The sequence below is a fragment of the Cheilinus undulatus genome, linkage group 10 (genome assembly GCF_018320785.1).
Source record: "Cheilinus undulatus linkage group 10, ASM1832078v1, whole genome shotgun sequence".
Classification (NCBI taxonomy): Eukaryota; Metazoa; Chordata; class Actinopteri; order Labriformes; family Labridae; genus Cheilinus; species Cheilinus undulatus.
The window spans coordinates 32,298,260-32,312,259 of NC_054874.1; the positions used below are offsets into that span (position 1 = coordinate 32,298,260).

Here is a 14,000-nt window from a genome sequence, read left to right on the forward strand (position 1 = left end):
TATTGTCTTTTTTAAAAAGAAATTACAATATGCTAAAATTGTGAAAAAAAAATAGCAGTAACAGTCCTGTAAAGCATGGTCCACTGTCCCAAATGGGTCACACTAGTTTTTATATCAAATTTAAATGATCATATTTCCTTTTTTACTTGGCCTACCGCTATGATGTGTCCTTATCTGGCAAAGAATGGCAGATAAGGACACGTCACAGTGGTCAGTTGCCGCTTCACAGGAAGACTACAGAAGAAAGTCAAAACATATTAGGGAAAAAAAAACATCTACTATCAGCAGTCTGAAAAAAGAAACACAAGATAAAGGCAAACATAACAGCTAGAGGAGAAATTGAGACAGTACAGATTTTTGGATTTTTGTTTTCTTTATTCTTAAGTTATCCAAGTTGCTTAGGTAGCTACAATTTAGCTAACATTGCTAAAGCTCACATTCAAGATTAATATTTTTCAAATGTAATTAAAGACAACAAATAAATGCACTGAAGTAAAGTAAGGTAAAGTGAGGTGCAGCTGCAGAAAAGGATGCATTTGTGTGACATTTAGGAGCATGTTGTATTTCCAGCCTGCCTGTACTACAGCATTTAAAAAGCATGTTAAAAAATACTTCTGTTACAATTTCCAATTTTCCACAGACCCCCAAATCCAGTTTCATTTTGAGCATCCAGCCAGCCATCCAGCATGTACATACCCATTTATTCTCACATAGTAGAGTCACAATTCAGACTGAAGCTTATTATGCATGACTTTACCCATTAAGAAGTATCCTGCTGGCGTTGCTTGAAAACATTTCCACTTGGCCTCAAACTGTATGTCTGCCTGTGTGTAGGATGAAGTTGCTGCTCTGTGTTCATGTCTGCTGTCCTCTACGGTCACGTGTGTCTCCCCTTCCCCAACCTCAGGCCCAGCTGGGGCTCTCAGGAGTCATCCCCTGGAAAGGCATGACAGAGCCCCAGTGTTTGGAAATGGCTGCGCTGGCAGCGATAAGCAGTTCAAAGAAGAGCGCATTAATGTAATTGGCTGCCAGCAGCACATTGGCCTCGTCGTCTCATATCCACTCGCAGTAACACACACTCACCATGCGGATTATTGGAGGGAAGTGTGCAAGAGAGGAGAGAGGATATGGAGGATGAGAAGGAGAGAAAGGAGGAAGAGAGATGAAGGAGAGGACAGATAGAGGGAGGGGAGGAGGTCCTCATTGTGTCGCTCATTAAGCTGTGGGAGGCTCGGGAGGCTGAGAGATGAGATGAGAGGTGTCAGAGTTAAATGTCAGGTCTGGAAGGGACAAGGCTGACCTCCATGAAGCCACATGCATGCACAAATCCTCAGCCTCACATCATCCCCTCAACTTCTGCTCACTCCTGAACTCCTCTCTGCCACTCACCTAGTTTCACCCTCTCAATTTTCCACCCATTACACCCAAATTACTGGTGTCACTGCAAATTGAATTGTTGCAACCGGATAGCAGCATTTCCAGTGAATAGCCTCGTCCGCTACCTACTGCAGTGGAAGTGAAGGCTATTTCCTTCAGCTAATTTCCAAGTCTGTGTGATGGCAGGCACAAAGGAGGATGCCGGGTGGCTTCCTCTGCTGTTATGAAATGTTTTCACCAAAGGCTCTGAGAGGCTTTGAAGTTTCGACTCTCGTCCTTGTATTTCAAACATTCTCCTCTTCTGTCTCCATGTGATTCCTCTGCAAGCACTTCCCAACAAACTTTGTATTTATTTTCTTCTTTTTACTGCTGCTCTGACCTCAAATCCTGCTCTAATTTCCTCCACTCCTTTGCTATAAGTTCCCATGATATCATTGGCCCAAATTTTCTTAATTTGAGTCATCTTGAACACAAAGTTGCCAGAAAACATATTTAGGAGTAAAAAAGTTAAATAGATTGTGATAGATTCAGGATATAACAAGATACACAAACATAAAACCAAAACACAAGCTTAGACAAGATAATCTGAGCTTCTATGTATCTGAATTTTATTTATATATGCAGTGACAGTCACCTATTTACACCTGACTTTCAACATAAAGTCACAACGAAAAGGCTATTTTTGGAAAAAAAAAAAAAAAAAAAAAGAAGGGATTGTTATGAATGCAACTTAGACAACCCCAGTTAACGGAGTTGCGGTCACTGCATCCAAATGTGAAAACAAAACCAAGAGCTGAGCAGTAAACCAGAGGTGAATAAATGGCAGCTGTGTGTACCTGGCGTCCTCGACCTCGACCATGGCATCCTTCCTCAGTTACCCGACAAGCACAGTCTTTGGCTTCCATGAGCTTCCAGCCCCGTCTGGTTGGTTCTGTTCAGGTTTTGTTGTGTTGGTGGTGGAGAGATGTTTGACACGGTGGTGCAGGTTTAAAACCATGCGGGCTAGACTCATGCAGCTAGGCGAGCGCGGTGCGGGCTGAACTACACAACTTCACCTGTTTGTCCATCAGATGTAAGAGTGAAGTAGTCCTTTACGGCGTCTCTATCGTGGCTCTGCAGCTATACGAATCCCCGCTGCTCTGTACAGGTGTCCCCAATTTCACAATCAACCAGTTTTCAAACACACAGACCGGAAGTGATGTCTCCCAACACCGAGCCGTGTCGCTGGGATTTGTAGTCTTTATTTCCCAGGCTTTACCCGACAATATATTTACACACAGCTGCTGCATCTCTGTTTAATACCAGCTCATAGTTTCAGGGGAAAAGAAAAGTGAGAAAGAGAAAAGACCCCAAACCTATCCATAACAGGATTAACTATGTTAAGTTTTTTGCTTTTATCCAATATGCCGACATTTACAAATTAAATGTTGCACATATTGATATTGATATCTTGTTGTAGTTCAGACCTAAAGTTTCAGTCCTTAAAACACAGAATCTTGAGGTATATATAAACCAGATACAAGGTCTTATAACTAAATGTAATTTCACACCCCTTTCCAGTCCTCAATAACAGTGCAGTCCCAAACTACATGGTAGTGGTTTGCTGTTTTATTTCCACATTTTCTCCAACATGCAGGGGAATTACTGCCATAAAGACACTCCCGAGACTGTGCAATAAAGTACCTTATCCCATTTGCCAACTAAATTTCCTCCAGTTATGTGAGCTCGTACATTTCCATTGATATCTCCATATTATTGACCATTCTTCCTCTGATTGTCTCTCTTTCTCTCTCCCATTGGTTCTGATGTTTGAAGTTGAATGTGATTAAAGGTGTAACAGACTTTATATAAAAATGAAATTATTGTACATCCTGGATCTGAACAGTATGCTTATTTAAACAGCTCTATCAGATATGTATTTGCAAGAGGTAACTTTCTCATTATTATATTAATGTAGTTTCAGATGTGGAGGTATCAATAAATGTCTTTTTTTCTAACATATTTTTTTCTTTTTTCATTCAAAGCTAAGCTGGTTAGCCTCTTTCATTATGTTTTATACAGTTGTTATCCCTTTAGCTGTCCATTCCTTGAATCTAACATGTTCATTCAGTGTTAAAGGTCACATATTTTACCCCTTTAAGACAAGTTTATATTGGCCTCAGAGGTCCCCAAAACATGCCTGTGAAGTTTGTTGCTGAAAAAACACTCCAGTATTGGATTTTTGTATGTCTAAAACCCCTCTATTTCAGCCCTGCTCGGAACAAGCTGTTTCTGTGTCTGTGACTTTAAATGTTACTGAGCTGTCTGACTCCGCCCCTCTCAGGAAATGGATGTGGCACTCCTGATCCTACTCTCATCTGGCAGCTGAGAGGAGGATCAGGAGAGGAGGGCGGAACTTTCTTCCAAGTGGGGAGGGCCAACCGAACCTGGGGGCGGTGCTAACTCCCCACATGACATCATGAGGGGAAAATCTGAGAACAGCTTGTTATCTGCTGATATTGCCTGTATGGGAATGGGAAAGGGCCCCTCTTCAATATTTCCCATTGGGAATTATATGATGGATTACACCAGCAAACCATAGCTTTCATTTGTGCTACAAATAACTATCTTTTAGAGAAGGTTAGACCCCAACCCCCTTTTTCTTTGGCCAGTTGTAGAGATTTGAGATGGGTTCTAGGTCTTTTAGCTTGCTATATACCTTGACAACATCTTGTCCCATTTCTAAAATTGTTTCTTGCTGACCCCTATGGGTAATGTTGGAAACAAATAAAACAATCTGGGTAATAAACTCATTTTAATGAAATCTATCCTTGAGCTGAGACTAGCGAATGAAATTAGGTTCCATCCTGCAATGCCTTCTTTAGATTGTTTTATTGACAATTAATAAGCCAGTATCTCCCTAAACAGATATCGCGCTGATAATATGCATCCCTACAAAAAAGATTAAAATGAGCATGAAAGTGATTTTTCCCAGAATGGCAATATTGTAATCATAACAATCACAGTATGCTCTATTGGCTACCAAAACGCCATAAAAGCTTCTTTATAACGTGAAATTCTACATCTTTCAGGTCAACCCTTCAAGTTGGACCCAAAGACAGCCCACAAGAAGCTGCGTCTGTCCAATGACTGTCTGACCATGGAGAAAGATGAGAGCTCGCTGAAGAAGAGCCACACCCCGGAGCGTTTCAGTGGCACGGGCTCCTACGGCGCTGCGGGGAATGTCTTCATTGACAGTGGGTGCCATTACTGGGAGGTGCTACTAGGAGCATCTACATGGTAGGAATCATTCGCAGTACATGCAATACAATACAGGCAATACATTATATAAGCCTGCAAGGAGGCTCTCTAAACCAAAATATCTTTCTGTAGGGAGTTTAAAACTAGGCTGTTATGCAAACTCAAACACACAACAGACACGTTCCCACCACACAGTGTGTGTACTCTCTTCCTATTTATATTCTGTTCACTAATTGGCTCTGAAGTAGACCTCTTCATGTAGGAAAGACCCAAAGGGGCCATGCCTATCCTGTGCGTCCTCAACATGAGGAAGCTTTGCTGTTAAAATGTAGTCATTAAGGAGGACACTACGTTCTGATGACTAATGCATCCCAAAATGTTCCTCCCCTGCAGGTATGCCATCGGCGTGGCTTACAAATCAGCCCCCAAAAACGAATGGAGCGGCAAGAACTCATCCTCATGGGTATTCTCACGCTGTAACAACAACTTCATGGTACGCCATGACGGCAAGGAGATGCTGGTGGAGGCGAGCCTGCAGCTGAGGCGGCTGGGTGTCCTGCTGGACTATGACAACAACTCGCTGTCCTTCCACGACGCGATGAACTCCCAGCATATCCACACCTTTGAAATCTCCTTCCTCCTGCCCGTTGTACCTACTTTCATGATCTGGAACAAGTCGGTCATGATTCTCACAGGGCTACCTGTGCCCGACTTTGTTGACGGCGTGGCCACAGATCTTCAAGAGCAGCAGCAGCAGCAGATGGGCCTGTGTCGACAAGACTCGCCATACTTGACGGGGATGAAGACCTGCCACTGAGGAAGGTCCAGATAATAGCAGAAAGGAGTCCAATCAGACCCTGAAGACTGAAAGACATGGACAGTGTGACCAAGTTCTGCTCTCTGCTCTGCATTAAGAGTGGACCAGTTTCTTTCTTACGGATTTAGACAGTGTTGGAGATATGCACACCAGTCTTGAAAAATGTCAGTCCTTTTAGTTTGTAGCATCCAATGCTTTACAACTTCACTAGTAAATGGGACAGAGGGCTCTTGACTGTAAATGTCAGCAAACCTGAAACTCATATGATGCTCTGGAGTCACTTAGGGCAGGGCTGGTTTTATTTACCATTCTAGGTCTTCCATTTTGATGTAGTTATGTTTTAATTTGACCCTTTGGGTGAAAGTCCAATGGCAATGTTGTTGTCGATTTTCAGTTTGAAGCTACAACATTTGAACAGTGAGATAAAGTGATATCTGATCAGTGAAATATGAAAAGTCAAAGCAAGTTACAGTCGCAGCAAAAAGTATTGTGATAAATCCAAAGACGACTGACATTTATAACCATCTCTCACTAATGTTATGCTTTCTGTAACCTTAAAAATGTCTCTGTCAGTCTGGCCTTGCATAGCACAAAATCAAAGGTTTCCTTTTAGTCTGTAACCTTCAGAACTTAAAAGTTATTTTAAGGTGGATCACTTTCCAAGTTTTATTACAGCCAAACTAGCTGTCTCTTCTTCTTCACATGCTCCACTCTTCATTGATGTAAACATCAGGCTAACTACAGATACATCCAAAACAGATTTAGTCTTGTTGTTCAAACCATCATTTTGCTAAAGCAAACACATGCTAGCTGTAGGCACATCACAACAGGACAAATTAAAAATCATCCTTTGTCACTGTTCATATGTTGTAGCCTCAGCAGCTCTTTGTTGCTTAAGTCTTATTAATGATCTTTGTCGTAGATTTGACGCAGCAGTCCTGTTCATTCTGGCGGGTCCTAGCTACAAGTTTCAGGAACTGCTAATGTTGCTTGCAGATAATTACAAGACCAGAGCATCATGTGACCTCTAGACATGTATGATTAGAGATTTATTGGAAATGAATAAATCTCTAAGAAAGATAGAAATGTGTTATTTATGAAAAATGTTTTACTTGTAGTAATAATCTCAATATATTGACGATGCACTTTTAATAACTACTATTTCCCCCCAGTGAGTAAGGACCTGTGTCCATAGATGGCGTTTTTAGAACTGGCAGTGCCCTTACCTACGTTTCAGAGCACTTCTCAGCAGAGTTTATTTTTGCTATGTTACAAAAGTTCACTGCTGCTTACCTTGGCGGTATCCTTAGGTCTTTTTGAAATGCTTAATACTACAATACTTAATATCTTCCTTAATTCAAGAAAATGTTGCCAAGAAAACAAAAGGATTTACAGCAACTATGATATAAATTATATCAGGTTCGTTTCTCATCCACTGATATTGTTGAAAAAGCTGATCTCAGATGTCCCACCCCTTCTTGATTTTGACTGGTAAGTGCAACAGTGTACTCCATTTTATTTTGTAAATGTGTTAAATTGATTTTTTTTTAAATGCAGTAAAACAGAATCAAAATGTTATTTTAATATCATTCTTATTCTAGCACATTTATGTGCTGATGAGTGCAAAATTAAACATTTTATCCTCTTATATCAGCACTCAAATATTCCTCAGAGAACTCTGGACACTGAAAAAGCTGGACGTTATAGTTTTTGTCTTAGAAAGACCACTGCTAGGGTAAAAACTCCATTTTTGACACAAGCTCTGAGATAGTGAGGGTCTGTGCTCACTAACACTGTTATTTAGCTGGCAGGTTATTGTAGTGGGAGCCTTTTTTTTTTTTTTTTTTTTTTAGCATTTTCTACTCCCCCTGACATCAGCTGATTTCTGTTGCTCTGCTCCCATCCCCCTGGGTGAAAAGTGCAGTTCAATGTCACTTTTCCCTAGCTGGCCAATCAAAATAAAGAAGGGGTGGGGCTTCTGATATTATCTCTGTCAACAATAGTGGCAAAGAAAAAACTAATCTTACTAGTCTTTTTGATGCAATACTCCAGGTCCAGAGCTCATGCTAATGTGAGGACAGTTCCCTTACATTGTTTTAATGTGTTCTTGGTGATTTTTTTTAATTGCAAAACTGAAGAATTTAGAGCATTTAAACAGACCATACAGTTGCTACCAAGAGATGTTGAAGTTTCTTACTTTGAAACTATAAACCTTGGTGAGAAGTGCTCTCCAACTGTGGTTACCAGTGCAAAGAAGTCATTAGTGGGCACAGGCCATTATAGAGATGGCCATAATATTAAAATCTCCATTTCCATTTCTTTCAACTTATATTAAGAACATGAATTATGGTCATGAAGCCATGGATGCTGATTACTGACCATTGAAAATGTATTGCAATAAACACTGTTAAAAACTTTTTTTTTCCATTTATTTTGGAAACTCTTCACTAAAAGCACTTTGTAATAAAAAAGAAGCCCCTGCTGTAAAGTTAAATATATATATTCACTGTGCTTTGGACACAATTAGTGACTTTCTCTCCCTGCTGCCCTTTTTCATAGCATATAGTAATTTTATCTTGTTTAGTAAAGGGATATGATGTTATGCGACTTTTATGATGATCAACTAAAGATAAAGTAATAGCTGTTTATTGAGAAAAAAGCTCACTCTGTTGTCGACAATTCAGGGAAGGAGGGAGCTAATACTTTAACTTGCTGTCTGTTACAATGTCATGGCATGATTGTGTTTTTCTCCGTGATTTGTTAACACATGCACACAAACATGCACATGCACACACATAGACACATTGTCATGTTTTGTTTAGGCTGGCCTTGTGGTGATTAATGCATGAAACATTATAGGACCCCGCCCTGGTCAATAGATGATTTAAATAGCTCTCCATATCAAGTATTTCATCACATACATTTACATTGTTTAACAGCAAAGTTGACCTCTAATTCTGTCACTTTCAAAAAGCTGCCAGATAACCCAGTTCATGGTTTGTTTTGTTTTGTTTGTAGTTGGTGGCATTTCCTCTGGTTTGATATTCAGGTAGCAGTTCTGGTTCAGACAATCAAATATGTGTCACTGATGTTCAAAGATGCGTGTAGCGTGAAAGGGTTCATAAAAGGCAGATATTGTACATACTCTTTTGTTCATGAAAAATTCCCACCCTTTTACCATTTCTTTACACCATCATGGAATGTGCTGAAAGTCCATGTAAAGCGAAAAAGATACTGGTCTCTAAACACATTAGTCGTAAACGTGATGCCATAAGAATGACATGTTTCAATGGATCAATGATGTGGACTGGTGGAAAGTTTTTTCTCACTTTAGGTTCAGAGCCAAACTGGGGGCTTGCTGATGCACTGAAGGATTATGGGTATATTCCCAGCCCCTTTTTAACAGACATGCCCACACAACCCAATAGCACAGATTGATTTTTATTGTTGTTGTTTTGAAACTTAAAGGTCCCGTGAGAAACTATTGGTGTGTCGTTTGGAGACCCCTGTGGACCAAAAGGTACACCTTATCATTTTACTAATTGTATTTTTGACAAAGGAATTCCATTCAGCTTTCTTTCGGCAGTCAAATGTATCATTAATTGAGCATTTTTGCATGGAAAAGTTGAAGAACGTGCTATTTTACTCTTGTTTGTTGTTAATGGGTTCCTCTGACACCTACACTGCAGCAGCAGACATCAATGACAAAGAAAAACTAAAACCTTTTAAACCTTTCATAGCCAGCTCAAAGTCTAACACAAGCTTTTTCTTCAGATATATGGTTTTTGTTTTTCTTTACTGAAATTTGGCCTTGCTAAGAGCCTGTGTCCACAGCTGCTACTTTTGCACTGTAACATTCACAACCTCAGTTTCAGACCACTTCACACCAGCTCTTATTGTTGCTGAAGTTGATTTCTGATATCTTTGGCAGTATCCTTGGGTCATTTTTAAACAGCTCTGTGAGCTTAATATTTTCTTCTGTTCAAGAAAACATCACCAATAAAACATCAAACCAATGTAAAAGAATTAAAAAAAAAATGTTAAGATGAGTCAGATTAATTTCTTCTAGACCATTGTTGTTAACAAGGCTGATATCAGAAGTCCTACCCATTCTTCATTTTGATTGGTGAAGCTTTTCTTTAAAATTGATCTCTTTTTTTAGTACTGCAACAAAAACACACATTGGCTTTGTATAAAGAATTATGGCTGTGGACACACACTCTGATAACACAGTTTTCTGTTACATAAAAAAAACTTAAAATGCAATTTTTTAAAAATTTGTTTTACGTGGGCCTTCGTGTTAAATGTCATGTGATTTTACAGGCTTTGATTTGCCTCACTTAGAAAATACACTCATACTTGACCAGATCACATTGAGTTCAGTCTTTTGCTAGACTTTACTGTTACAGGGTGAAAGCAGAGATTCAGAGATGAAAAATTCTTGAGCTTCTGAAAATGTTTGAAAACCTTCCTTAGCATGGCCTCCCAGTCTGTTTGATGGCACTGGTTTCTGGAACGCTATACATATAACAGAAATACCCTGCTAGTCTGCTGTAACACAGAAAGAGGAGGTATTTTTACCTGACTTAGATATCTACCCATCTTGCTGAATAATGTCGGTCACAGACTCAAAGCCATGTGTGTTGATTCGTGATCCAGGCTGACAAGCTCAACCCATCTGTGCAAGTGTGCTTGGCTGGGTCACTGCATGATTATGTGACCTTGCTGCAGGTTCATAACTCTTCTTATCTTCAAGATGGGGCTTCTTATCTTGTGTCAATACATATTCTCCTTTTCTTTTCTTTTTTTCACGTAGAAAAAAATAACCATGACAAGAACACTCAGACAGAAAATGTTCATTGCCATGCATATCAGATAGTTTGCAGTGCTCTTTCTTTGTGTCACCAGTCAATACAGGTAAATATATACAGTACAGTGAATGATTTTCAGTAGCTTCCCACTCCTTGTAGTGCAGTGTAATACCCTAGAGAAAATGCAGTAGATTCTTTGTTTTTGCTTTTTCTGTTTGTGTAACCTGGGAAATATTTTTTACATCTCAAGAGAAAAATTCTCCTCTCCTTTTGGCTTTTGGACCTTGATAAACAGCACAAAAAGAGCAGCGTTGCGTTCATGCAAGGCTTTCTGTATCCATAGATATGAAAACTACTTTTAGCCAGAGAGGAATGTAAATCATATGGGGAAATATATATTATATAAAGTTGTATAATATACAAAATATATATGAACCAATGTTATTTATGTGAATTTAAGTCCAATTAAAAGTCTGATCCCAAAAGTGTTTTAGTCATGATTCTTTTACTATTGTCTTCATCTTTGAATAATCGTATGTTTTCTTTACTTGTTTGTGCACAAGTGCAAATATCATGGCGGTAGGCATAACACTTGACCCCCTTTCTGATTTCTTATCTTATTCATACATGTCTCACTCACATGTTCCAGATCATCAAACTAATATTAGTGGTAGACAAAATAACTCAAGTAAATACAAAATACAGCTTTTAAGATACAATTCATTTATTATGGCTAAAAGAAGTCCAAACCTGACCCTATGTGAAAAGTAATTGCCCCCTTGTTAAATCAGGATTTAACTGTGAATATCCACATTTTGTGGAAATTTCACTAGCCACTCCCAGGCCTGATTATTCTGCTAGGCTTGTTGAATAAAAAAATTACTTAAATAGAACCTGTCTGGCAATGTGAATTTGGTTTTCAAGAACAGATGAGAGACAACTTCATTAACAACTATCAGTCTGGAAAGGGTCACAAAGCCATTTCTAATACTAAGGCTTTGAGACTCCAGCCAACCACAATGAGAGCCATTATCTACAAATGGGGAAAACTTGGAATAGTGGTGAATCTTCCCAGGAGTGGACGGCCTACCAAAGTTGATCCAAATGTGTATCAAAGTCTCATCCGGGTGGTCACAAAAGAACCCTGAACAGCATCTAAAGGCCTCCCTTGACTCAGTGAAGGTCAGTGTTCATGATTCAACAATCAAAAAGAGATGTTGCAAAAAAGGCATCCATGAGTTCCAAGGCCAAAACCACTGCTGACCAAAAGAACGCAAAGGCTCGTCTCACATTTACCAAAAAACATCTTGATGATCCCCAAGACTTTTGGGAAAATATTCTGTTGACTAATGAGACAAAAATTGAACTTTATGAAAGGTGTGTGTCCCACTACATCTGGTGTTAAACTTACACAGCATTTCAGAAAAGAACATTATACCAACAGTCAGACATGGTGGCATTGTGATGGTCTGGGGCTGCTTTTCTGCTTCAGGACCTGGGCAACTTTCCATGATTGATGAACTCACAGTGCTGTATTTTTTAATTGAAAAATAAACAAACCAACATTTAGAGCCTACAACCAACATAAAACTGCTGTGTCGATTATTTCATTTTTTTAACCTTAAAATTCTCTCTCTACTAATGCACCATCCCCTAAGAAACACACTACTGGCCGTCTGGTCACTTGACAACGCCCAATCCAGTCTGCTACAAAGAAGCAAAATGGAGGAAAACTCAAACACTGAGCCAACAGTGCAACACAGCAGTGTCTCCCATTAATCACCTAGACAATGGCACAGTGCCGTAGTCTTATCTATTCGGCCGTAGTCTCATTTGCCCCACCAAAGTCGCATTTTGATAATGCTGGTTAGCTACTCGGCAGTTGGCATGGACTCACACATGAGCAGCTTCATGCTGCACATACAGCAAACAAGCCGCTCCAGAACTCTGCTCTATGTGTGAGCCAAGGTTATGATAGTTTGGGACTTTTATTAGTTTTTATTTTTATTTCGTTTTCACTTTCTGTGTTCAATTTCAGTTTAGTTTTTTTAGTTTTTAGTGCTGGGTCAGTAGTTTAATTTAGTTTTATTTTGCTAAAATGCTTCTTTTTAGTTTAGTTTTTATTCGTTTTAGAGCTAGTTTTTCAAAATTTTCAAAATCAATTAAAGGTAGACTATGAGATTTTTTTTCCTCTAGGTGTCATAGGAGAGCACAGCCTTGAAAATGTAAACAAAGAGGAGTTTTTGGCACACCTCCGCCATTTTGAAGCCTCCCCCTTTAGCCACTTTAGCTTCTGTTGATCCAAAACAATGATCATATACAAGTTTATATGTAACATTCAAGGCAAATGCATGACCTCTACTGCTAATATCTTTTTTCAGCTGCAGTAAACCATTTCACGAGCTCTTCTTATCCTGGATCAATATCCTGTTATGTTATAGCATCAATTAAACATGAAAACATCCACTTCAAACAAGACTTGGGTGATTTGAGATAAAAATATTTTGAGACACTACCTGATTTGAGTCGAGCTACCTCCGTCTGCAGCCTCCATTGATTAGCAGCAGGCTAACATTAGCACGCCTAGCTTCCATTAATTTTTACCCCACATTTATTTCAGCCGCACTATCACACTCAGCTTAAATGTCCAACCATAAGAATAGTGCTGTGTCAATAAATCAACACTGGACAAACGCTGAGACAATGCACACAATGAATGAAAAGATGTACCTACACATCCAGGAGTCATGCGAGAGCTTTTCAGCGTAGCGTAGGGCTCGCCACCGAGGAAAAGCAAGTCCGATATTAACTAGTTTTTCTTCTCGCTTTGTCGGAGGGTTTCCTACACAAATGTTGAGGCTTTTTAGGTGGAGGGGGAGTCGGTGGCAGGCCTTCGGTCGGACACTTCGGACTGGAGTCTGCCATTTGCGCTCTTCTCAGCTGTTTGGGTGAAACGTTTACCTGCAGCAGCACTGCGAATTTATACCCCTGGGGGCGCTTCTAGGAGGAGAGGGGCATGTGCCAGAGGAGAAGGTTACCGCCCCAATCCGGTCTGGACAGAGTTATAAACATCCCATATAAACAAAACTACAGGATACCTAAGTTTTAATTCAGTGCGTTGATACTTTACTCAGAAAAACATTTACATTGCATATGTTTGATTTTTATTACATTTAAGTGTAAAATGTCGGATATTCTACCTTTAAGATGTTTTTTTAGTGTGTGTTCAGCTCAAAATATGACAAACAGCAGAGTGAAAAACTAAATAAAAATGTCAGTATGCTCAAAGGTTTGTTTCCTTTTCACACTTAGCCTATCATGAATCATCATTGAATATTCCCAACTTTTAAGCACATCAGAATTTAGCAATGCTGTTTTTTCATGGTAAATTTATACTATCACAGTGTTGACTTATGTTAAAGCATTGCTTTCTTTACTTCTACCAGGAGTATGGTAGTTCTATCATTCCTTTAATGCAAAGCTGTTTAACACCTGAACGACGTATGGAAATGCGAGAGATGAAATGTTGATGACGCAGAAGCCTGAGCAGAGTTTTACTTCAATAAGTGTTTTTTCTATAGCCTGTAGTTTAAAAAAAATCAGCCGGCCATTGCCCTTAAATGACAAATGTGTGTTAGTAGTTTTAAAAGTTGCATGTTGTATCTCTGCTGTTTAAACTTTGAAAAGCAAAACAAGTTGTTTCCTATAATACAGAGCTATTTCCAGATATTATAAACCTCCCTGAAAGGCATGTC

At 39.4% G+C, this 14,000-nt stretch overlaps 1 protein-coding gene across 2 annotated transcripts in view; it reads left to right on the plus strand.

Moving 5' to 3' along the window:
• Positions 1-10,723, plus strand: part of mid2 (midline 2) — a 165,225-nt gene extending 154,502 nt beyond the window's left edge. For both annotated transcript variants that reach the window (XM_041797602.1, XM_041797603.1), the window contains 2 exons: positions 4,449-4,656; positions 5,011-10,723. In XM_041797602.1, the coding sequence (XP_041653536.1) occupies positions 4,449-4,656; positions 5,011-5,434 (632 nt within the window). In that variant the 3' untranslated portion in view covers positions 5,435-10,723. The remainder of the gene's footprint in view (positions 1-4,448; positions 4,657-5,010) is intronic.
• Positions 10,724-14,000: the final 3,277 nt, after the last annotated feature.